The sequence below is a fragment of the Osmerus mordax genome, chromosome 8, assembly GCF_038355195.1.
Source record: "Osmerus mordax isolate fOsmMor3 chromosome 8, fOsmMor3.pri, whole genome shotgun sequence".
Classification (NCBI taxonomy): Eukaryota; Metazoa; Chordata; class Actinopteri; order Osmeriformes; family Osmeridae; genus Osmerus; species Osmerus mordax.
This window is the reverse complement of record NC_090057.1, coordinates 233,668-259,183: the sequence shown is the minus strand read 5'-3', so window position 1 is coordinate 259,183 and position 25,516 is coordinate 233,668. Positions and strand designations below refer to the sequence as shown.

General features: G+C 51.2%; 2 protein-coding genes across 6 annotated transcripts in view; one reads left to right on the top strand and one right to left on the bottom strand.

Moving 5' to 3' along the window:
* The window catches only part of cd2ap (CD2-associated protein), a 36,754-nt gene extending 33,759 nt beyond the window's left edge, over positions 1–2,995 (bottom strand). For 2 of the 4 annotated variants that reach the window (XR_010876999.1, XM_067240997.1), the window contains exon 1: positions 2,727–2,994. Coding sequence is in view for 3 of the 4 variants with exons in the window: in XM_067240997.1 (XP_067097098.1) it covers positions 2,727–2,730 (4 nt within the window). In the remaining variant the exon portion in view is untranslated. Of the gene's footprint in view, positions 1–2,726 lie in introns of all 4 variants that reach the window. The other 2 variants (XM_067240996.1, XM_067240995.1) reach the window with 2 other exon arrangements.
* tnfrsf21 (tumor necrosis factor receptor superfamily, member 21) lies at positions 1,990–24,383 on the top strand. Of its 2 annotated transcripts, none has more exons than XM_067241000.1 (6): positions 1,990–2,098; positions 12,905–13,547; positions 14,290–14,808; positions 18,495–18,760; positions 21,854–22,061; positions 22,370–24,383. In XM_067241000.1, the coding sequence occupies exons 2-6, from the start codon at positions 12,914–12,916 to the stop codon at positions 22,597–22,599; spliced, it is 1,857 nt and encodes a 618-aa protein (XP_067097101.1). In that variant the 5' UTR covers positions 1,990–2,098; positions 12,905–12,913; the 3' UTR covers positions 22,600–24,383. The 2 variants fall into 2 exon arrangements, with proteins under 2 accessions (XP_067097101.1, XP_067097100.1); XM_067240999.1 differs by lacking the exon at positions 1,990–2,098 and adding an exon at positions 5,686–5,997.
* Positions 24,384–25,516: the final 1,133 nt, after the last annotated feature.

Sequence of the window (25,516 nt, the reverse complement as noted above, 5' to 3'; positions counted from 1 at the left end):
TACCGTAGCTGAAAATCTAGGAAAGTTTGGCGTCATGGAGCCAACCAGCTAAATACTTATTTAGCACTAGCGTTGCTACCTGCATATACCTACAGCTGGCAGCTGTGCTGCGTTTTGCTCCTAGATTCAGACCTAGCCCCGGCAAATTGTAGAGCTAGCTAACTATTACACTTCTGTTGTGTGGGAATTGCAGCAGCTAACCAGTCGAAGGGCGTACAAAAATACAGGAGCACACGGTCACCCCACAATTTCCCCAGACATTGTACCCTCTTTAGTTTAGTGTGCATTGCTCCCACACTTTGGATGAATTAGGTCGTACTAATATCTCTGCCTCCGTCATGGGTTTCAGAACAACGTTACGGGTCTATCCGATGGTCTTTCCTCTACCGCCACTCTGCTCTGCTTTTATTTTGCTCTGCTCTGCACTCAACTCAAACTTTTTTTTTATACTCAAACATCTCCGCGACTTATTGAGTGGCGTAATATTCGCGCGACACAACAAATCGATAATGAAATTCGTTGCCAACTCTTTTAATAATCTAATTTTATCAATATTATCAATTCGTTGTTGCTGTTTACTCCAGCTGCAGGATAAATAAAATAATGAATAAAATGTAAACAGTAATGCAATGTAAACAGTAATGCAATGTAAACAGAGGTTGATGAGTTGTTTCCTCTTCAGTATCAAGCCTGAATGTAATATTGACACCAGGACACCTGCACTGTACTGTAGGGAAGCCATAGCGAGGGTTAACCAGGCCTGGAGAGACCAGGGTGAGAGGGTTAACCAGCCTGGAGAGACCAGGGTGAGAGGGAATTTTCCAAACTATCGGTATCGGCATTTATAATGGCCGATAAATGAATATTATTATTTATTTTTTAAATGTGTTTTTGTTCAAAGGACTTTAAGTTTCATATCTCAAGTTTGTATTTTTATACATTTTATTTATCAGAAACTGCATTATCATATTATTTTAGTGAGGAAATAATAACAGGAGTCAGATGGCTGAGCAGTTAGGGAATTGGGCTAATAATCAGAAGGTTGCTGGTTAGATTCCTGGCCATGTCAAATGACGTTGTGTCCTTGGGAAGGCACTTAACCCTACTTGCCTTGAAGAATGTCCCTGTACTTAGTCGCTCTGGATAAGCACTTCTGCTAAAAGTGACTAAATGTAAACTACAAATAACTACTGTTAGGAAATTCAGTTTGTTTTGTTACGCGTTTCTGGATTTTTAAAATATTGGCCAATATCGGAATATCGGATTTTTAAATCACCAAATATTTTTATCGATATCGGCCTTAAAAATCCTTTATCGGTTGGGCTCTAATCAAAGCAATACGCCAAGCTGTACCTAAATAATAATAATAGTATACCAGAGCTGCTACCTGGTTGACGAGAGTTTCAACGTGACACAGGGACAGTAGGAGAAACACTCAGAGCCATGCAAGTGGCCTGCCTGCCTACCGTATGAATGTTACACACAAACCCACACTCCCTCCAGGCCTGCACACGCGCGCGCACACACACACACACACGCACACACACGCACACACACGCACACACACGCGCATGACAAAAACCCCATAACTACTACGTCTTTCATACAGTTCTGAGGAGCTTGATATGAAAACGTCTGAGTGTTTTTTTGAATGAGAGAGAGAGACAGACAGAAATAGAATAAGAAAGAGAGACAGAGACAGAGAGAGACAGAGAGAGATAGAGAGAGACAGAGAGAGACAGAGAGAGAATAAGAAAGAGAGACAGAGAGAGAGACAGAGAGAGACACAGAGAGACAGAGAGAGAGAGAGACAGAGAGAGAGAGAGAGAGACAGAGAGAGAGACAGAGCCTAGAAATGCAGAAAGAGGATGAGAGGGGATAACAGCAGCACCATTCTAGTGTAATAAATCAAGATTAAGATAAGAACAGATTTGCGGCTGCCAGAAGACACACCGGACATAACTGGGTTTGCTCGTGAGGATGGAAGCTGCGTAACACAGACAATCCTTTAAATTAACTCATGTCTAAACCAGTTTGCCGACATTGCAGAGAGATCTTCAACTAAGAGCAGCTGAACCGCAATCCTGCTAGCTGAACGGTGAGATGCGCAGTGAGTCATTACGGGCTGCCCCGGGAGTGTGTCGTCTCAATCAAAACTAATTTATATAAGTAAAAACAACAGACAAAAAGTATTTAGGCTATTTAACTTGCTTTCCAGGAGCATGCGTGAAGATTAAAATGCTGAACTCAAGTAACAAAGAGTACAGATTAGGGTGGCAAGCTAACTAGCTAGATCGGCACAAGTTTAAGAGTGTCAGACGTTTTTCAAAGTAGTTGTCGGCACATGACACAGATTTGACATCTTGTTTAAACCAAGCTTGCAAACATTCAGCTTTCCAGCCAGCTGAAAAGGGCAGATCCTTTTTTAAACCTGCTAGGGGGATAAACTTGCAAGATTCAAAGCTGTGACATTTGATGCCTGATGCTAGCGCGCTAGGTAGCTAGTAAGGTTGACCTGACATGCTAACTAGCTACCAGATCGTAGTGTAGTCCTAGTGGTTAGCTACTCAAATCCTACTGGATAAATACTGTCTGTAGGCTTGGCAGTCGGCAGTTGAGGATTCGAAACCGGACCGCCTCCAGTAAAACAAGCCATCAATCTCCACATCATCCAAACAAATAGCGAAGTGCCACATAACCACCACAAACCACAATGAGAAACTCACCCATAATGTCCTTCGCCGTGGACCCAGCCGTTTCACTATCCGATGTTTGGAATGCACTATCCGGCTGCTTACGTTAGCCAGCTAGCAGCATCAATGCTAGCTATGTATGTTTGTTAAGATACAGTCTTTATTTTAGCAAATTAAATCCCGACGAGCAAGCTATGGTTGTGTTATTACCATTTGCCTTTCCCTGAAAAAATACCCCGACAAAAGTGTCGGTTAGCCGTGGTTTCAGGCTTGTTATGCAGGAAGTTATCCTGAAGTCTCCTCCTTTCTTGGACTTGCCTGAAAAACTGGAGCAGGAAACTCCGCGATGTTTCAGGCGGCAGGGTACCGCGAGACGAATACCTACCTATCTACTCGGCACGAGACGGGAGCTACCGGTGCGTACAGCATCCTCTCTTCGTTATGCCATTTGTTAACTACGTCAAATAAACCAACCTGATGTGACACTTCGTGCACTTGCTCTGTGGATCTTAATGAAATGCAGTGTAATAATGATGCAATATAGGCGGCAGTGCAGTGTGATATTCTCAGAGGTGGCCGTATTCAAAAGCTGAGACAAACCCCATGTGTTGTAGGATTCATGCTGCCCTTATACAACTGCCACGAACAGCCACGAAAACAACATCATGTTGGAGTTATTTTGAGTGGAATCTGAATTGCTGGGCTGCCAATTCCCCCCCCCCCCCCCTCTCTTTGTCTCTCTCTGTCTCTCTCTCTCTTTCTCTCTCTCTCCTAATAAAAGTACAGTGATGTTACGGGGTCATATGAAACCTGTGCTCATTACCAGTATTGCCGCTGCCCAGTATGATGCTTCTTCAGATGTGCAGCCCGTCTGTCGCTGGAGGACGTTGGGAGTGTTGCCAGATCAACTGATTACGATTGTCCACGAGACAGTATCATCATCCTTGAAGCAGCCCTGTAATGCGTTTTGCCCTCACAGTGCACCAAATTACATTAGGCCTACTGATGTGCACCAATTTGGTGGAAACTACTTTGTTCTAAACGATGTAACATGACTGTCAACATAAGTGTCGACGTAACATGACTGTCAAAGTAAGTGTAACAGACGTGGTCGCGCTCCGTCAGAGGTATACGGGCCGATGTTAGCCAATCGCTTGGCTCGAACACGCCACCTCTGACTTGCGAAGCACGACCACTACCAGCTACACCAACGAAAAGCTAACTCTTTATTGACGCGGGTGGCCTATTATATACTTGAGGAGTGAGTTTCACCGATTCACACAAGTTACATTAGCGTTTCACAAATGATTGCAAATGTGACAGACCGCAAAGGCGTTTGAGCGTGAAACCCGCGGCTTAGTTATCTGTTTTATCCTTTGCTGCCACGTTGCGGCCAAACAGCGTTAATTGTTGCTTGCATGTTTGTAATGTGCTGACCAGCAGATGGCGCACTGTCTTCTCTTATTGAGTTACTCAGATAACTGTTTAACTTAAATTAAATGCCTAGGCCTAAAGCAGACTCACTAACCGTAAATATATACCGTATTTATAATGTGTTCAGAGCGTCTACCTATCCAGTGGCTGCACAGTGAGTGACCTGAGGCGCTCTTCCAAGCCTTTAGTTTAGGAGGATAAGTCGGTCTATGTTGCTGTAATGTATAACTGTGTGGTGAGGTTAATGTGAGGGAAGATTGTCTGCAATTAATGGCACAATCCAAGCTTGAGTGCTCTGCAGTATCAGGCAAACATGTCCTCCCTTAACCAACATGTCACTAGGTCAGTAACGCACTGTGTGGATTCCCTCCACACAAATACACTCACGATCAAACACAGACACACACACACACACACTCACACACACACAAACACTAACAGCAGTAAGCTAAGTGTAACGTGAGGCTTTTCCCCCTTTTATCCCCAGCAGATGGTGCATCCTCCACTCCTCCCCACCCCTTCCCATCAGCCAGAGTTATTTGGAGGTGTGGGTAGTGTGTGGTAGTGTGGGTGTGGTAGTGTGGGTGTAGTAGTGTGGGTGTGGTAGTGTGGGTGTGGTAGTGTGGGTAAGGTAGTGTGAGTGTGGTAGTGTGGGTGTGGTAGTGTGGGTGTAGTAGTGTGGGTGTGGTAGTGTGGGTGTAGTAGTGTGGGTGTGGTAGTGTGGGTGTAGTAGTGTGGGGTAGTGTGGGTGTGGTAGTGTGGGTGTGGTAGTGTGGGGTAGTGTGGGTGTGGTAGTGTGGGTGTGGTAGTGTGGGTGTGGTAGTGTGGGTAAGGTAGTGTGGGGTAGTGTGGGTAAGGTAGTGTGAGTGTGGTAGTGTGGGTGTGGTAGTGTGGGTAAGGTAGTGTGGGGTAGTGTGGGTAAGGTAGTGTGAGTGTGGTAGTGTGTGTGGGGTAGCGTGGGGGGGTGCTTTGCAACAACATTTTGGTTGGCCCCACCAAATCTCACTCCAAGGTTTTTGGAAAAGTTGGCAACCCTGATATGGTCGATTGAATGTTCCATCCTCATAAAGATCGCCTTAAAACTCTCTGGCCCTGTCTCTTGCTGTAATTTTGGTCGATAATTGTTTCCTTTTCAATTCTTAGCATTTTTGGCTAATGTTTTAATAATAGAGAAGTTATATGAGTTGAGAAGTTTATTGACATTTTGCCTCAGACCAATGCATTCTATTTGAAAATCCGCCGGTTTTCGTCGGAATTCTGCGCCCGCGTATTAGGGCCTGGTTATAAGGTAGCCTATAAGGTAGTCCGTGTTTGTAACCTTAGAAACCACGCGGACAAACTGCAGGGTCACCTGTCGCCTTCACCCAACGTCACGTGTTCCAGTGAAAAGCCGGACCGTCTCTTCCCGGAAGCGGGCACGGTCTCTAGCTGAGCGCACCAGCAGAGATGTGGTAGTCAGTGACGTCTGTCGCAAGTTCCGCCCCGCTCAGCGCCCAGACTGCTGCATTGACCGCACAGAGCATCAGGGACGGACTTTCACTCTCCTATCCATCACCACAATGGGAATTATTCCGTTCTTTCAGAACCGAGCTCTGATCCCGTACTATCTAAAGCCAGTCCACTTCGAGACACAGACTATAAGAAGCTGCCGGCGGAGGGAGAGACAGCTGTAGAGATATATGTTATTTGCCTTAGCCTGTGTTTAGTGTTTCTACCAGGGGAGTCCGGTACTGACCCCGGGCTGGCGTACCACCGTTTGAAATGAGAACACGTATTTCCATACAATTTGGAGATGGGCATTTGCAGATTTGAGCTGAGTCTTTTGGGGAAATACATCAGGAAAATGTCGGTGGTCTACATTTCGGTGGCGGTGAGTAATTCTTTATTCCCGTTATGAACCAGACTCAGGTTTTCGACTTAAAGCGACAGCGCTTGTTTTTATACTTTTCTTCCAGTCTGAAGTTATTTGGTGCCTAGCCTAATTATCCAATTTTGGAATGTAAATACGTGTTATTGAGGTATAATTCACCCTCGTGTCATCCTAATGATACTATTCATGAGTTAATCATATAATCAGGAAGACAAACAGACCAGGAGAACAATGCAGTAAGAACTGCGCTGTTTTACAGTCTGCACCCGCATCACAGGACTTGCCTGCAAAATTATTTTGGGTTCTGCATTTGACCGTCATTAGAATATCGTATGGAGACAAGTCATATTTTACTTACGGAAACCACCCCAAACAAAGGCTCTTTATTTAGGATTCGTATATGTGTATATTTGTATATAGTTGTATTTTATGGTAAATGCTCTTGGGAATGCTTTACCCATCCCTGTATTCATTTGAGGTTCTCATTGCTGATGCAGAACATATTGCCATACCTGGATAGACATCCAGCTAGACCAACCCTAAACTGAACATTTACAGCATCCAAACATACTTCTAATACACATTAATACAGTACATAGAGATCATGTGACTCTTTAAAGCTCTCTATGTTGCAAAGTAAGAATAATTAATTCCCACGGTGAAGATATTTCACACACACACACAATTGTAAATAGTAACTCACAAAACAGATTGCAACTGTCAACATAACCCTAACACCTCACTCAGTGTGCTAAATCTTCCTAACCCTGTTTCCTAAAAAGCCAATTTGGTGGTTCTGCTGCTATGTTCAGCCTGTGCTGAGAGGAGAGGCAGGGCTGGGTAGTGTTGTTCAGCCTGTGCTGAGAGGAGAGGCAGGGCTGGGTAGTGTTGTTCAGCCTGTGCTGAGAGGAGAGGCAGGGCTGGGTAGTGTTGTTCAGCCTGTGCTGAGAGGAGAGGCAGGGCTGGGTAGTGTTGTTCAGCCTGTGCTGAGAGGAGAGGCAGGGCTGGGTAGTGTGGTTCAGCCTGTGCTGAGAGGAGAGGCAGGGCTGGGTACTGTTGTTGGCAGGATGCTATGCAGTGCTGCAGTGGCCCATGAAGACGGGAGCCTCACTGCCTTTTGTCAGTGATAAATCAGGCATGACTGCATCCACACAGACTCTCTCTCTGTCTCTCTCTCTGTGTCTCTTTCTGTGTCTCTCACTTTGTTTCTTTCAGTGTCTCTCTGTCTGTCCCCCTTTGCGTCTCTGTGTGTCTACCTGACCGTCCGTGTGCTGCTTCATGGTACACTGATACACTTGGTCTTGGCCTGTTTCGTTAACTCAAACATTTGTCTAACCCACCAACCACGCCACCACACACGCCACCACACACGCCACCACACACCCCACCACACACCCCACCACACACCCCACCCCACCACACACCCCACCACACACCCCACCCCACCACACATCCCACCTCACCCCACCACACACCCCACCCCACCACACACCCCACCAAACACCCCACCACACCACACACGCCACCACACACCCCACCACACACCCCACCACACACCCCACCACACCACACACGCCACCACACACGCCACCACACACCCCACCACACACCCCACCCCACCACACACCCAACCACACACCCCACCACACCACACACGCCACCACACACGCCACCACACACGCCACCACACACCCCACCACACACCCCACCCCACGCCACCACACAGTTTTGCAGTACAGCAGCAGCACAGTCTGGGCATGGCAACAGCAGCAGCACAGTCTGGGCATGGCAACAGCAGCAGCAGCACAGTCTGGGCATGGCAACAGCAGCAGCAGCACAGTCTGGGCATGGCAACAGCAGCAGCACAGTCTGGGCATGGCAACAGCAGCAGCACAGTCTGGGCATGGCAACAGCAGCAGCAGCACAGTCTGGGCATGGCAACAGCAGCAGCACAGTCTGGGCATGGCAACAGGAATGTAGCATGTTCTGGTACATACATTCACATGTGAGGTTATTTTAAGATGTTGGGATATGTAAAGCACACCAGCCAGCTAGCGCTGGACGTCCCTGGGGTCATGTTTCCAGAGGAAGGCTGAAGATCTGCTGACCTCCTGACCTGTCCTCCTGCTTGTGATGCTTAGCAGCCACATATGTGAACACACATGTCCCTGTGTATCTACACACATACACACATATCACACACACACATATATATACACAAATGTATATACACATACACACATGTAGACTCTCACACACACACACTCACACTTAACAAACACAGATGTACGCTTGTGTAAACCACCCAACCTTTACAAGTCACTCACAGAGCCACGTGCGTCTTCATGCTACAGATATATGGTGCAAAGAAAAGAGAGGATAGATCAATCAGTCTGACACACAGAGGACAAGAACTGACAGCTACTGTAAGGGAGATGTAAAACTAAACGGATCAGAGTTGTGTAAAACCCACACAACAACAACCTCACCCTAACCCCAACATCTTTATCTGTTAGAGCTGATGGAAGCTAGTGACGGTGTGTACGGCAGCTGGCCCAGGGCGTGTCTGTCCTCGCTGCTGCAGGTTGAGCTTCTCAGAGAGCAGGCAGCAGTTTGTGCTGAGTCGGGCTGCCTCTCTCTAGACAGGAACAGCAGCTCTGCAGCTCACAGCACTGCAGAGGCCTTGGCACACACACACACACACACACTCACCAACACATATACACACGTACACACACACATGTATACACACATACACACACCGACAAACACCATTACACAAACACCAACACACATACACCCTGTTCCTGTCCTCTCACCACCAGGGAGGGGCGTCCTGATGGTGCTATCTCCAGCCCTCTGGGACTAGCAGGGTTAGCAGGTCAGATATGACACAGCAGCAGCACTCAGGGAGGCCTGGGCCAGGGGTCCCCCATAGACATGACACCCAGCAGGGAGACTGGGGCGGGGGGTCCCCCATAGACATGACACCCAGCAGGGAGACTGGGGCGGGGCGTCCCCTATAGACATGACACCCAGCAGGGAGACTGGGGCGGGGCGTCCCCTATAGACATGACACCCAGCAGGGAGACTGGGGCGGGGGGTCCCCTATAGACATGACACCCAGCAGGGAGACTGGGGCGGGGGGTCCCCTATAGACATGACACCCAGCAGGGAGACTGGGGCGGGGGGTCCCCTATAGACATGACACCCAGCAGGGAGACTGGGGCGGGGCGTCCCCTATAGACATGACACCCAGCAGGGAGACTGGGGCGGGGGGTCCCCTATAGACATGACACCCAGCAGGGAGACTGGGGCGGGGGGTCCCCTATAGACATGACACCCAGCAGGGAGACTGGGGCGGGGCGTCCCCTATAGACATGACACCCAGCAGGGAGACTGGGGCGGGGGGTCCCCTATAGACATGACACCCAGCAGGGAGACTGGGGCGGGGCGTCCCCTATAGACATGACACCCAGCAGGGAGACTGGGGCGGGGGGTCCCCTATAGACATGACACCCAGCAGGGCTCTAATCGGCTTGGAGTCATGTGAGGTTGTCACTCCAGGTGGAGCAGGTTGGAGTTGTTTGAGGAAGGGATGCAACAATTATAGATTTTGATGGTACAATTATAGTCTGAGGAATAATCATGATTTCACGATTATCGTGCATGAATTTATTACAATGCCCAGGGTTTCCCTGATGCCTATAACAAGTACTCACCCTCCGTACTCACCCCCTTGGATGTTTCTCCCCTTTTGCTTTTATACATGAAATCATGGTCACTATAATTTGGCTTTTTTTACAAGAATTTGCAAAAAAAGAGTATTTCCTGTTCCTTTTTTTAATGAGAACAGAAACACTCTGTGTAGCTGATCCTTTATGGTTACAAAACCGAGACGTTTTCAATCTTAGTTAATTGTAAAATCGGTTAATCGCTGCATCCCTAGTCCTGACATGGCTGGTGCTGGAGGCAGGGTGAGGCAGCAGCCTACTGACGGCTGGTGCTGGAGGCAGGGTGAGGCAGCAGCCTACTGACGGCTGGTGCTGGAGGCAGGGTGAGGCAGCAGCCTACTGACAGCTGGTGCTGGAGGCAGGGTGAGGCAGCAGCCTACTGACGGCTGGTGCTGGAGGCAGGGTGAGGCAGCAGCCTACTGACGGCTGGTGCTGGAGGCAGGGTGAGGCAGCAGCCTACTGACGGCTGATGCTTGAGGCAGGTTTAGGCAGCAGTTTTGACAGGATGCCAATGGGGCACTTCCTCCTCCTCTCCGCTGCCTTGTGACTCTTAACTCCTCTGAGAGGCCAGGGAGAGAGAGGCTCTAAAGTCTCCTACACGCTCACTGACACAGACACACAATCATCCTCACAATCCACATAGAGACAGGAAAACACTCACAACAGTACATCAATATCTTTCCACTTTGTAACATCAAACCTATTAGGCTGCTGCAGTCTGTCACATGTTGAATGTGGCCTCTCTCTCTCTCTCTCTTTCTCTCTCTCTCCAGAGAGTAAACATGTCTGATGCCACCAGACTCAGCTAGGACGTTCTGTCCCTCCACACGGTTATCAAAGATCAGGGTGGAGGTTAAAACATGTTTCCATAACTTATCTTTGACTGCTATCAAGGCTCAGTGGAAATTAAGTATTACAACTTGCTGCCTGATATGACAAACCCTTCAGGCCGTGGCTGGGTTAGGGGGTAACAGTGTTACCTGGGGGAGGGGGGGCAGGTTAGGGGGTAACGGTGTTACCTGGGGGAGGGGGGGCAGGTTAGGGGGTAATGTTGTTACCTGGGGGAGGGGGGGCAGGTTAGGGGGTAACAGTGTTACCTGGGGGAGGGGGGGCAGGTTAGGGGGTAACGGTGTTACCTGGGGGAGGGGGGGCAGGTTAGGGGGTAACGGTGTTACCTGGGGGAGGGGGGGCAGGTTAGGGGGTAACGGTGTTACCTGGGGAGGGGGGGCAGGTTAGGGGGTAACGGTGTTACCTGGGGGAGGGGGGGCAGGTTAGGGGGTAACGGTGTTACCTGGGGAGGGGGAGCAGGTTAGGGGGTAACGGTGTTACCTGGAGGAGGGGGGGCAGGTTAGGGGGTAACGGTGTTACCTGGAGGAGGGGGGGCAGGTTAGGGGGTAATGTTGTTACCTGGGGGGGGGGGAGGTGAGGGGGTAAGAGTGTTACCTGGAGGGGGGGGAGGTGAGGGGGTAAGAGTGTTACCTGGGGGGGGGGGAGGTGAGGGGGTAAGAGTGTTACCTGGGGGGGGGGAGGGGGTAAGAGTGTTACCTGGGGGGGGGGGGAGGTGAGGGGGTAACAGTGTTACCTGGGGGGGGGGGCTGTTTCTTTTGGGTCGTCAAGCTTGGTGGGAAAGACTCTATTCATGTTCATCTTTAAACACAAACACACACACATTAAGGGGGTCTTAATCCCTGTTCATGTTACCTCATGATGAACAACATGCATCTGGGACGATCTGACAGAGGGGGAGAGGCCAGGGGAGAGGTATGGGGAGAGGCCGGGGGAGAGGCCGGGGGAGAGGCCGGGGGAGAGGCCGGGGGAGAGGCAGGGGGAGAGGCCGGGGGAGAGGCCGGGGGAGAGGCCAGGGGAGAGGTATGGGGAGAGGTATGGGGAGAGGCCGGGGGAGAGGTATGGGGAGAGGCCGGGGGAGAGGCAGGGGGAGAGGCAGGGGGAGAGGCCAGGGGAGAGGTATGGGGAGAGGCCGGGGGAGAGGCAGGGGGAGAGGTATGGGGAGAGGCCGGGGGAGAGGCCGGGGGAGAGGCCGGGGGAGAGGCCGGGGGAGAGGTATGGGGAGAGGCCAGGGGAGAGGTATGGGGAGAGGCCGGGGGAGAGGCCGGGGGAGAGGCAGGGGGAGAGGCCGGGGGAGAGGCCGGGGGAGAGGTATGGGGAGAGGCCGGGGGAGAGGCCGGGGGAGAGGCCGGGGGAGAGGTATGGGGAGAGGCCGGGGGAGAGGCCGGGGGAGAGGCCGGGGGAGAGGCCGGGGGAGAGGCCGGGGGAGAGGCCGGGGGAGAGGCCGGGGGAGAGGCCGGGGGAGAGGCCGGGGGAGAGGCCGGGGGAGGCTTTAGGTAAGCTGCTGAGAATATGAACTCATACCCTCCTCTCAACATGGATAGAGTTACTCTGTAAGGATGTGTTGGTGTGAGTGTGTGTGTGCATACATGTGTGTTTATGCGTGTATGGTTAAAAGCTAAAGTGTATGTAATTTAATGTGTTAGTTACATAGTGTATGGAACTAACTTTTAACAGGGGAACATAAAATGTCTTAAACCATTAAACCCTAACTCTAACCCATTAAACCCTAACCCATTAAACCCTAACCCATTAAACCCTAACCCATTAAACCCTAACCCATTAAAATAACATTTAATGTAGGGTTCCTAATCTTGGTGAAGGATGCAAAAACAGAGATATGATGGAAGCCCATCCAGCCATGATCAGTTGAGGATGGGAATGTTTCCTGCTGCAGAGTGCAGGCTTGTTCCTGCTGCAGAGTGCAGGCTTGTTCCTGCTGCAGAGTGCAGGCTTGTTGCTGCTGCAGAGTGCAGGCTTGTTCCTGCTGCAGAGTGCAGGCTTGTTCCTGCTGCAGAGTGCAGGCTTGTTCCTGCTGCAGAGTGCAGGCTTGTTCCTGCTGCAGAGTGCAGGCTTGTTCCTGCTGCAGAGTGCAGGCTTGTTCCTGCTGCAGAGTGCAGGCTTGTCAAAGTGAAGGTCTTAATTCTTAGTTATCTTAGCCTACAGTCTGTTGTGTTCTGTCACGTACTGCCAGCCCCTCAGCCCGTATCTGAATGCATGTACAAAGACACAACACTGAGCCCCAGTTAAAGGAAGCATGTTCTGAACTCTGTCAGGGTTGTCTTGTCCAGGTAAAACACTGTCTGTCTGTGGTTCTGTGTCCTCAGCTGCTGTGTATGCTGGTGGGTGCCCCTGCCCCCCCGCTCCCCAGCCCTGGCCCCCCGGGGCTCCTTTCCACCCGCCACTACTACCACCCCCACCCCCCCACGGGTGCTCGGCTGCTCTGTGACAAGTGTCCCGCCGGCACCTACGTGTCCCGCCACTGCACCCCCGCCAGCGTGAGGGAGTGCAGCCGTTGCCCCAGCGACACCTTCACCCCCGGGGAGACGGGGGCCCAGCAGTGCCACCCCTGCCGGTCGGCCTGCCCCCCCGGCCTGCTCCAGAAGCAGCCCTGCTCGCCCGTCCAGGACCGCCTGTGCGTGTGCCCGCCGGAGAGCTTCTCCCTGGGGGGCGTGTGCCAGGCCTTGAGCCTGTGCCCCCCCGGGGAGGGGGTGAGGAGGCGGGGGGGCGAGAGGGAGGACGTGCGCTGCAGGCCCTGTGCCAGGGGGACCTTCTCAGACGAGGCCTCAAGCGTGCTCAGGTGCCGACCGCACACAGACTGCCTGGAGCATGGCCTGGTGCTGCTGCAGCAGGGAACCAAGGACTCTGATAACATCTGTGGGCCTGCCCCCTCCCTCTCGCCTCTGGGATCTGCACTCACTGGCTTTGTACAGGATGGCTCCACATGGTCCAGGCTGCCAGCTGACAGGGGTAAGTGTGTGCCATCCTGTCTGATCAGTAGGAACCGGTGGAGGCGGGAACCAGATGGTAATAAAAGCACATGGACAGTTTGGATTGTGATTAGCTACCTGTTTGTAGGTAATGGGATGATATGGATTAGCAACAATCCAGGTGTGGATCCTGAAAGCCTGGCCTGGACAGCCTGTGGTGATTCTATTATGAATGCTAATCCTGTCAGTGGAGGTGTTGAGTTAGGGTGAGGGAGGGACTACAGTCTTATAGATTCCAGTTCTGTAAGCAGGAACTCTAAATGTGCTTTTGACTCACACCTGTGCTGTAATGCGGTTCAGGACCGATTCCTTTCAGATTAAGACAGTTTCTTAGGCACGTAGCTGCTGCTCTATCGAGACATTTTATTTTTTCCCAATTCAAGATATAATTTTTTCCTTTGACCTCTGACCCCCAGCTGTGGTTCCTGCTGCTCTGGAACTGAGGACTGAGCAGCCTGATCTGGTGTCAGATTAAAATCAGGAGCACAGCTGTGGGCGAGGGAGGGAGAGCAGAGAAAGAGAACGGGAGAGGGAGGAGGAGGAGGGAGAGCAGAGAGAGAGAGAGAGGGGGGGGGGGAGGAGGAGAGAACCGTTCCTGGGCTGTCAGGCAGATTGCTTGCGGATTACAGTTTGACAATTTCATCCTTCAGTTTTTTTGTCTGGGTTAAACTCATTTGTATATGGAGTTATTTTAACTCCTTGTGTGTGTGTGTGTGGTCCAGGTCTGAGAGCAGGTGTGCAGGACCTGGATCTCTCCTCAGGGCTGCTGGTCTTCGCTCCCTCAGGAACCCTGGAGACCCTGACCCTGGCCTCCACCCCCACCCCCCCTCCAGCCTCCAGCCCCACACACACCCCCAGCCCCACACACACCACCCTTCCACCTCCCACCCACCGCAAGCACAGCGCCACCCGTGGGTACCCCCCCCCTTCCGGGGGGTTGGAGGATGGCTCAGGGGGCAGGGTGGGGCATGGCGGAGGGGGGTACAAGCCCCCCAGGAGGGGCTCCCCTCGCCCCAGTGCCCACAGCCACTTCGACATCAACGAGCACCTGCCCTGGATGACGGTGCTGCTGCTGCTGGTGGGGCTGCTGCTGGTGGTGGGCTGCAGTGTGAAGCGGAGCTCCCGCACGCTGGAGAAGGGCCCCCGACAGGACCCCAGCAGCATCGTGGAGAGGGCCAGCCACAAGAGGACCACGCACACACAGGCCAGGGAGAAGTGGCTCTACTACCCTAACGGACAGGGTGAGTCCTGGGCTGTGACACACTGCAGAGCAGGGTGGTGGTTACACATAGCAGAGATCTCCCTCCTTCTTTTCTCTCTCTTTCTCTCTCTCCCTCCCTCCCTCTCTTTCCCTCTCTCTCTTCAACCCCCAGGGGCTGCTAGGTAACAGTAGTGTAATCCCAGCAAGGTGGTGGAAAACAATCTCACTCACATGTTCACCCACTCGCCTGCCTCTCTGGTCCTGGCCGCCCCAGGAGGGAGAACAAGTGCCCCCTGGCTCCCACCCAGTGCAGTTTAAACCAGATTATTCCAGTTCACTGTGGTCTGTTCTGTTGGGGAGAAGCTCAACTTTATCATGCTCAGGCAGACACACACTAGTCACTGGAAGGGCGGGGGAGGAAAGGGAGAGAAGGGGCAGGGAGGGAGAGGAGAAGGAGGGGGAGGCAGGGAGGGAGGGAGAGGAGAAGGAGGGGGAGGCAGGGAGGGAGAGGAGAAGGAGGGGGAGGGAGGGGGAGGAGAGGGGGAGGGGGGGAGGGGGAGGGAGGGAGGGAGAGGAGAAGGAGGGGGAGGCAGGGAGAGAGAGGGAGGAGAGGAGGAAGCAGGAAGGAGGCAGGGAGGGAGGGATAGGAGAAGGGGATGGGAGGGGGGGAGGGGGAGGCAGGGAGAGGAGGAGGGGGAGGAGGCAGGGAGGGAGGGGGAGGAAAAGAGGAAGGAGGGAGGAGGGGGAGGCAGGGAGGGAGGGAGAGGAGGGGGGGAGGGAGGGGGAGGCAGGGAGAGGAGGAGGGGGAGGAGGGGGAGGCAGGGAGGGAGGGGGAGGAAAAGAGGAAGGAGGGGGAGGCAGGGAGGGAGAGGAGGAGGAGGAGGGGGGGAGGGGGAGGAGGAGGGGGGAGGGGGAGGCAGGGAGGGCCTCAGCTTGCAGTGTGGGGTCACTAGAAGTGTGTAAATGGCTCCTCTCTGGGCTGCTGCCTGTTGGCATGTGACCAGGTGACCATGTGACCCTGGTATAGCATACCGGACACGACACCCACAGTTCTGAAACAAAAACAAAATTTTATGTGGTGAGTTTTATACTTGAAAAGGCTTTCTGGTGAAGCCAGGTCAAGAACAGCTTGATTTTAAAAGTACTTTAATGCTGATCTTCGGTGCCTAAAATGTCCTGTTTAAACCCGTCACACAAGCCTCTCGGTTTGACTTTCCTTTCTTACTGAAACACGAGTGCAGTGAAAGGTTCCAGGTGCACCAAGAATCTGGTAGTTTTACTATGTTGTTTATCTGCCCGATGCTTTCAAGTATTTTGATTTAATTGAATTTCGGACTTAAAAGAGCAATTTGAATTTACGGCACACTCCTTGAAAAGGATTAGAGAATGTTTCTAAAATGAATACCAGAGTTTGGATTTAGTTTGTGTGTGTGCAAGTATGGTGGTGGGGCCGTGTGTGTGGATGTGTACTGTGTGTGTATGGCCGTGTGTGTGTGTGTGGCCGTGTGTGTGTGTGTGGGGCCATGTGTGTGTGGCCGTGTGTGTGGCCGTGTGTGTGTGTGGCCGTGTGTGTGTGTGGCCGTGTGTGTGGGGCCGTGTCTGTGTGTGTGTGGGGCCATGTGTGTGTGCGTGTACTGTGTGAAGATGTGTACTGTGTGTGTGTGTGAGGCCGTGTGTGTGTGTGGCCGTGTGTGTGTGGGGCTGTGTGTGTGTGTGGGGCCGTGTGTGTGTGTGTGGGGCCGTGTCTGTGTGTGTGCACTGACTTTATGCAGTTATTTTTTCTCTTAAAAACAGAATCAGAGAAGCCTGAGGGCTTTACTGGAGCAGTTACACCAAACACACAACGTAGAGTGTGTGTGTGTGGATGTGTACAGTTTGTGTTTTTGTTCAAAGGACTTTAAGTTTCATATCATGCATTAACATATTATTTTAGTGAGGAAATAATAACAGGAGTCAGATAGCTGAGCAGCTAGGGAATCGGGCTATTAACCAGAAGGTTGCTGGTTTGATTCCCGGCCATGTCAAATGACGTTGTGTCCTTGGGAAGGCACTTACCCCTACTTGCCTCGGGGAATGTCCCTGTACTTAATCGCTCTGGATAAGAACTTCTGCTAAAAGTGACTAAATGTAAACTACAAATAACTACTTTTAGGGAAATAAGTTTGTTTTGTTAAGCGTTTCTGGATTTTTTTTATATTTTTTTATATCGGCCGATATCGGAATATCGGATTTTTAAATCACCAAATATTTTTATCGGTATCGGCTTTAAAAATCCTTTATCGGTCGGGCTCTAGTGTCTATGCATGTAGCCCAGCCCAGATCCTCCGTGTTTCATGGTCCATAATCTCCACGCTCCAGTCTGAACTATGGCAGTATTCTGCAGCCAGCAGGTTGGTGCATTGATAGTCTATATTAATCTGGAGGAGGTGAGGGGAGGGGTTAGAAGGACATGGACATGGGAACATGCTGAGTCTGCTGTATGGGGGGAGCAGAGAGAGAGACAGGGAAAGAGAGAGAGACAGGGAAAGAGAGAGAGACAAGGAAAGTGAGAGAGACAAGGAAAGGGAGAGAGACAGGGAAAGAGAGAGAGACAAGGAAAGAGAGAGAGACAGGGAAAGAGAGAGAGACAAGGAAAGAGAGAGAGACAGGGAAAGAGAGAGAGACAAGGAAAGTGAGAGAGACAAGGAAAGAGAGAGAGACAGGGAAAGAGAGAGAGACAAGGAAAGAGAGAGAGACAGGGAAAGAGAGAGAGACAGGGAAAGAGAGAGAGACAGGAGGTAGGGGGAGGGAGGGAGGGAGACAGAGAGAGCCAGCAAACACCACCAGAAGACTTCAGCTTTCAAGATGTCTGTAGAGAGATCTCTATGTACTATGTTTGAACTGTCCCAATGGTCTGTGTGTGCGTGTGTGTATGAAAGATTGTGAACTTGTGATGCACTCCTGAGTTATGGCTTGGAGGGATCTGTTTCCATTCCTGGAGATCCTCTGGCTCATGACTGGGCAGCCATTCTGGACAGCAACACGTGGTTAACACTGTCTGTCTCTCTCACTCTCTCACTCTCTCTCTCTCGCTCTCTCTCTCGCTCTCTCTCTCGCTCTCGCTCTCTCAGTAGAAAGGGATAGTAAACAAGGAAAGGCCCAGACAGATTGCAAAAACTGCATTGTCTGGCAATTACCCAATTTCTTGGTTGATTAATAACTTTTCTCTGAATGTTCTGACCTGGGATCTCCAGTTACAGAGACACCCCTGATGAGATTCCACATTCTTCATGTGTGGTGTTATATCTGTCAGGGGGGTGAGGACAGATGCAATATGCAGTCATTGATTGATCTAGTTAGTCATCATCATCATCACAGTCCTGGTGTCCTGCTCCTCATCAGACAGGCTGCTGTACTCAAGCAGCACTGCATGATTCCTTGATAAAAACATGGTGGATTAATACTAGCTTTATATTAGATGTATATTAGAAAAAATTATCTTGCTCTCTCTTCTCCTCTCCCCTCCCCTCCTCTCCTCTTTCTTACCCTCCCCTCCTCTCTCTTTCTCATCTTCTCCTCTCCCCTCCACTCCTCTCTTTCTCCTCTCCTCCTCTCCCCTCTCTTCCCCTCCCCTCCTCTCTTTCTCCTCTCCTCCTCTCCCCTCTCTTCCCCTCCCCTCCTCTCTCGTCCTCCCCTCTCCTCTCTCTTCCCCTCCCCCCTCCTCTCTCTTCCTCCCCTCCCCTCCAGGGGTGGACATCCTGAAGCTTGTGTCATCTCAGGTGGGGGGTCAATGGGTTGACATGTATCAGTCTCTGGCCAATGCCTCTGAGCGCGAGGTGGCAGCCTTCTCCAGCAGCTACGGGTCGGACCAGGAGCGAGCTTACGCCGCTCTGCAGCACTGGACGGTCCGTGACCACGACGCCAGCCTGGCCAAGCTGATCAGCGCCCTGCACAGGCACAGACGCACCGACGTGGTGGAGAAGATGCGCTGCGTCATAGAAGACAATCCTCAGGTTAGCTTCCTGTCTCTGACACACCCTCAGGTTAGCTTTCTGTCTCTGACACACCCTCAGGTTAGCTTCCTGTCTCTGACACACCCTCAGGTTAGCTTTCTGTCTCTGACACACCCTCAGGTTAGCTTTCTGTCTCTGACACACCCTCAGGTTAGCTTCCTGTCTCTGACACACCCTCAGGTTAGCTTTCTGTCTCTGACACACCCTCAGGTTAGCTTCCTGTCCCTGACACCCCCCCAGGTTAGCTTCCTGTCTCTGAAACACCCTCAGGTTAGCTTCCTGTCTCTGACACACCCTCAGGTTAGCTTTCTGTCTATGACACACCCCCAGGTTAGCTTCCTGTCTCTGACACACGTCTTACATTTTAGCTCTAGGATTAGGAGCAGGTCAAGCAGGAACAGGGCTCTTGTGAGGTTCTATCCAAAACAAATAAACAGCAAAACCTCTTCAGGTCTTAATTCACTTGTGTGAGAGTATGTGGTTGGTGTATGGATGTGTTGAGTGGATGAACAGTACTGCACTGTCTGCAGGGACTAGATGGCAGACTGACAGTGTTGGTACGTCAACAAGTTGTCAACAAGTCACAAGACTTCCCATCATGCCCCAGGGCCCCGTGACCACCCTGGCTTTAACCCTGGCACTTTAGTCCTCTCTCCCTCCTTCTCTCTCTCCTCCCTCCTTCTCTCCCTCCTTCTCTCCTCCCTCCTTCTCTCCCTCCTCTCTCTCCTCCCTCCTTCTCTCCCTCCTTCTATCCTCCCTCCTTCTCTTCTCCCTCCTTCTCTCTCTCCTCTCTCCTTCTCTTTCTCTCCCTCCTCTCCTTCTCTCTCCTCTCTCTCTCTCTCTCTCTCTCTCTCTCTCCTCCCTCCTTCTCTCCCTCCTTCTCTCCTCCCTCCTTCTCTCCCTCCTTCTCTCCTCCCTCCTTCTCTCCCTCCTTCTCTCTCTTCTCCCTCCTTCTCTCCCTCCTTCTCTTTCTCTCCCTCCTTCTCTCTCCTCCCTCCTTCTCTCCTCTTTCTCTCCCCCTACACCTCTCCACTCCAGCCTGTCCCACAAGGTGAAACACACATTCACCCAGAGGATACAGTCTATCATTCATCAGCTTCTACTTTCTCTTTTTCTCCCTTCCCTCCTTCACTCCCTCCTCCTTCACCCCTTATTGCCAGATTCGCATCACATTGTGTGTGTGTGCGTGTGTGTGTGTGTACATTATCCCTGATGTCCTTGACTGTGAGGTCACATCCTGCAGTACTGTCTGGTCCTGCTGCTGGGGTCTGGAAGACATCCTGCTTCCTGCTGTCGTCGCCGCTTCATCATCCCTGAGGGTTAGGGTTAGCTGATGAGTGCGTACTCTGCATCTGTGTTGAGAGTGGATGAGATAGCAGGTCATCAATAATGTGTTGAGGGACATCCATGCTTGTCCAGGTTAGACCAGACTCCTGACCAGGCCAGGCTAGATCAGGCTAGACCAGACTCCTGACTAGACCAGGCTAGACAAGGCTAGACCAGACTCCTGACTAGACTAGACTCCTGACTAGACCAGGCTAGACCAGGCTAAACCAGACTCCTGACTAGACCAGGCTAGACCAGGTTAGACCAGACTCCTGACTAAATCAGGCTAGACCAGACTACTGACTAAACCAGGCCAGGCCAGACCAGGCTAGACCAGTCTCCTGACTAGACCAGACACCTGACTAAACCAGGCTAGACCAGGCTAGGCCAGACTCCTGACTAAACCAGGCTAGACCAGGCTAGACCAGACTCCTGACTAAACCAGGCTAGACCAGGCTAGATCAGACTCCTGACTAAACCAGGCCAAGGTAGACCAGGCTAGACCAGACTCCTGACTAAACCAGGCCAGGCTAGACCAGACTCCTGACTTGACCAGACCAGGCTAGTCCAGGTTAGTCCTGACTAAACCAGACCAGACCTTCATGTGTGTCATTAGGTAATAGGGAGGGAGGGAGGGAGGTTGTATTTTCCGGGTCGTGTTGATTCATGAAAGACGGTTTGGAGCTGCTTTGTGACTGGGTTATTTTTAAATTTAAATTTACATATAGTCATTAAGCAGACCCTCTTATCTAGAGCGATTTACAGTAAGTACAGGGACATTCCCCCCGAGGCAAGTAGGGTGAAGTGCCTTGCCCAAGGACACAACGTCATTTTGCATGGCTGGGAATCGAACTGGCAACCTTCAGATTACTAGCCCGACTCCCTCACCGCTCAGCCATCTGACTCCCTTCTCCCTTGACTTCCTTACATCAACCACAGGTGGTGTAATAGGCTCCCTCTCTGTCTCTATTTGTCTCTCTCTCTGTGTCCGTCTCCCTCTCTGTCTGTCTCTCTCTCTCTCTCTCTCTCTCTCTCTCTCTCTCTCTCTCTCTCTCTCTCTCTCTCTCTCTCTCTCTCTCTCTCTCTCTACCTGTCTTTCTCTCTGTCTCTTTATGTATTTGTTCATCTGAAAACTGCCGTGAGACATTCACACATGAACAAGCTCTCCTTCCTCTGCACACTCATTCAACCTTACGTCTTTCTGGTCTAAATCAAGTCCCACGTTTCCAAAAACAAGCTGTTAATGATTTGAGCGTGTGTGTGTGTGTTCATGTCTCTAGTCAGTGACATCACTCCCCTGTTCTCTCCTCCATGACTCAATAGAGGACTTCTTGGAACAGTTACTCTGTTACTGTTCCCTACGGCCCCTGAAGGGTCCCTCCCAATCACTGTGTGTGTGTGTGTGTGTGTGTGTGTAAGACGTTATGGAATCAGAGAGACAACGGTGGAGAATATGGGTCAAAGAGACAGCATATGGGTCACATAGTGTGTGTGTCAACAGTGTGTGTGACTGAAACAGTGCCGTAACATCCTACTAGATTGTATTCATCTGAGAGGACAACATCCATCTCTTCTGCCATATGGAGCTGGATCCGACAGGACGTTTGGTCACTATTGGACAGGGTTTCCCAGCACTGTTCTCTTTGCTCCTCTTCTGTTCCCTGTTAACAATCTAATCCCCTCCTCTCTTGTCCTCCATCGCTCTCTCTCTCCCTCTTTCCCCTCTCCTTTCTCTCCCTCCGCTCTCCCTTCTCTCCCTCTCTGCAGTTTGATGTGGCCCAGCTGATGGTGTGTGTGAATGTTCCTGCGGGCCCCAGCCCCCCCCGGCCTGCTGACGGTCCTGGCGTGGTGGAGGGGTCTCCCGTGGACCGCAGCAAGGGCTTCTTTCCCGACGAATCAGAGCCCCTGCTGCGCTGTGACTCCACCTCCAGCAAAGACTCTGCCCTCAGCAGGACCGGATCCTTCATTACCAAAGGTTGGTCACATGACCAGGACTGGTCACACAACTGAAGTCTGATCTTTTTGTGGTCCTGCCTGACAAGAGAATCTCAACTGCTCTGTGAATGTTTTGTCTCTCTGTAGTACAAGAGATTTGACATCAAAGTATCTTGTTAGAGATATATATTTAAGATTGAATACCGTCAAGGATTTTTGGTGGGGATGTTGGTATTTGTGTTGACCTTGTAGAGTAGCGCAGCATAGAGTGACATTATTCTAACAGTCCATTTTTGCCTAATAGAGCATAGCGTGTAACAGTGTCCTCCTCCCTACCTAACTCTCCAGAGAAGAAAGACACAGTTCTTCGCCAGGTCCGTCTTGACCCATGTGACCTGCAGCCCATTTTTGACGACATGTTGCACATCCTGAACCCTGAAGAGCTGCGTGTGGTGGAGGAGATCCCCACTGCCGAGGACAAGCTGGACCGCCTGTTTGAGATCGCTGGTGTGAAGAGCCACGAGGCGAGCCAGACGCTGCTGGACTCAGTCTACAGCCATCTACCTGAGCTGCTCTAGGGCCATCTACCTGAGCTGTTCTAGGGCCATCACCCTGAGCTGCTCTAGGGCCATCACCCTGAGCTGCTCTAGGGCCATCACCCTGCGCTGCTCTAGGGCCATCACCCTGCGCTGCTCTAGGGCCATCACCCTGCGCTGCTCTAGGGCCATCACCCTGAGCTGCTCTAGGGCCATAACCCTGCGCTGCTCTAGGGCCATCACCCTGCACTGCTCTAGGGCCATCACCCTGCGCTGCTCTAGGGCCCTCACCCTGCGCTGCTCTAGGGCCATCACCTCCTGCTCTCCCCTCCTCCTCCTACTCTCCTGCTCTCCTCTCCTCCTCCTACTCTCCTCTCTCCTCCTCCTACTCTCCTGCTCTCCTCTCCTCCTCCTACTCTCCTCTCTCCTCCTCCTACTCTCCTGCTCTCCTCTCCTCCTCTCCTCTCTCCTCTCCTCCTCTCCTCCACTCCTCTCGAGTTTTGGCATGTCTGCCACCCTCAGACAGCCTTTGCCATTAACCTTACCCCTAACCCCTGACCCCTGTAATGCTCCAGTCCACCCAGCTCACTCTTCCTGCCAGTTTAACCAGGGAGTCCTTCCCCCCCCTCACCCACCCAGCCCCCCCTCCTCTTCCTCTCCTCCCTGGGCCCAGCCAGACAGGAAGCCATGTGCCTGACCTCACCAGGTCAACATCCTTTCCCCTATCTCTGGGGACCGCCCCCCTGCAGGTGTCTGGACTGTCCAACAGCAACAGAACCGTCACCAACTTCCTGTAAAAACACACCTCTCGTTCTCGCCTTAGTGTAGCGTTGATGAAGTGTTTAGAGCTTGTTGTTGCTGCGCGTTGGTTCAGAAAAGGTCTTATGCTACTGTATGTCAACACTGTCAAAAACTAACTCTACTCAGTTCTTCATGCAAACATACTTTCGACACACAATGTCTGATCAACGCTAACGATGTGTATTATAATTAATGCACTTATGTTGTTTTCTAGAAATCATGTGATTCGTCTGCATTCTGCCATGCTTCCTGCCCCCCCGTTAGTCCGATGCTATTGCTACCTAGCATCTTTTCCTCTTCTGCGTTTCCTACATTGTCTTCTAATTGAAGTGTTCGTTTGAGTATCATTTTTATTTTGTTCAACTGATTCATGTTTCCAGTAGATGTTTGTCATCTTTATGATTTCTCGGGCATTCAGGCTTTTTCTTGTCTGGGGAGGAAGAGGATTCGTCTTACCTGAGTGGAACATGTGCACACTCCTTAACCCTACTTGAATCTGTCACCTCCTGGTACTTGATTAAAAAACAATGTATACCTTCTAGTTCCTTCAGAATTCTACATTCTTCACAAAAGAAGCACCACCAAAACAAGGTTTAACGATGATGGATGTCTCACTCAGTTATGCTCTGTGCGCTGGCTCTTTGGCACCCTCCAGTGGCAGTTCTGAGAATGATTCCCAGAGCACTTGAGGTGTGTGGAGTCTGTTTTCAAACTTAACATTTACATTTAGTCATTTAGCAGACGCTCTTATCCAGAGCGACTTACAGTAAGTACAGGGACATTCTCCCCGAGGCAAGTAGGGTGAAGTGCCTTGCCCAAGGACACAACGTCATTTGGCACAGCCGGGAATCGAACTGGCAACCTTCAGATTACTAGCCCGCTTCCCTAACCGCTCAGCCACCTGACTCCCCAACGTGGGGAGTCATTTTAAGGGGAGTCATACTTAACATGATGTAACCAGTGTGTTTACTACTATGTAACCTCTTAAAATCAACCAATAAAAGTTTAAACATTTGTTATAAGGATGAGAATGTGGTATATACTTGATATGAAAATGTTAGAAGGTTGTTTTTTGTGCTTTAACTTTTTGGAGAAAAGGGAAGCAACAGAATACTTGTAGATCATATTACAATATCTTCTCATCAGTCCTTTACTGTAATCAATGCATTTCCTGATGTTTCCTCTGCATTATGCAACACAAGCCTTTCTTTTTCTTCTAAGAATTTTAATGCAGGAACCAGTGGCACCTTAATGCACGGGGTTACCTGGGCTTAAGCCCGGGGCCTCGACCAATCAGGGGCCTCTTAATAATAATACAAAATAATAATGATGATAAACATCCGTATTCGCGGTGTCATTATGCTCTACAGTGGCATCTGGTGGGGGAGTCTCCACACCTCCGCACCTCCGCACCTCCGCACCACGGCACGACCCTAACCCTAGTACACCACGGCACGACACGATACTCACTGTGCTCCGCACCACGGCACGACACGATACTCACTGTGCTCCGCACCACGGCACGACACGATACTCACTGTGCTCCGCACCACAGCACGACACGATACTCACTGTGCTCCGCACCACGGCACGACACGATACTCACTGTGCTCCGCACCACGGCACGACACGATACTCACTGTGCTCCGCACCACAGCACGACACGATACTCACTGTGCTCCGCACCACGGCACGACACGATACTCACTGTGCTCCGCACCACGGCACGACACGATACTCACTGTGCTCCGCACCACAGCACGACACGATACTCACTGTGCTCCGCACCACAGCACGACACGATACTCACTGTGCAACAGCAATGCACGTTGTATCCATGCGTCGTTGCTAACGTGTGCTGACGTTGTGACGTAGGCTAGAACTGAGTTCCCTTCATTGACACAAGGCACATTTTGCCACAAAACCTGAATTTCCGCCTAAACCGTGCAACAGAACATAAATAAGATAAGATAAACATAAATAAGAGTCAACAGTAATAGTGTGTGAGTGTGCGTGCGTGAGTATGTGTGTGAGTGTGTGTGTGCGTGCGTGAGTATGTGTGTGAGTGTGTGTGTGCGTGCGTGAGTATGTGTGTGAGTGTGTGTGTGCGTGCGTGAGTATGTGTGTGTGAGTGTTTGTGAGCATAATGTGTGTGTGT

What these genes read in the sequence shown, in the direction of transcription:
- tnfrsf21 (XM_067240999.1), top strand. Translation starts at nt 5,920, where the DNA reads ATGGGCATTTGCAGATTTGAGCTGAGTCTTTTGGGGAAATACATCAGG. An exon ending in TGGTCTACATTTCGGTGGCG is followed by an intron (nt 5,998 to 12,904) that starts GTGAGTAATTCT and finishes CTGTGTCCTCAG; the next exon opens with CTGCTGTGTATGCTGGTGGG. An exon ending in CGGATCCTTCATTACCAAAG is followed by an intron (nt 22,062 to 22,369) that starts GTTGGTCACATG and finishes CTAACTCTCCAG; the next exon opens with AGAAGAAAGACACAGTTCTT.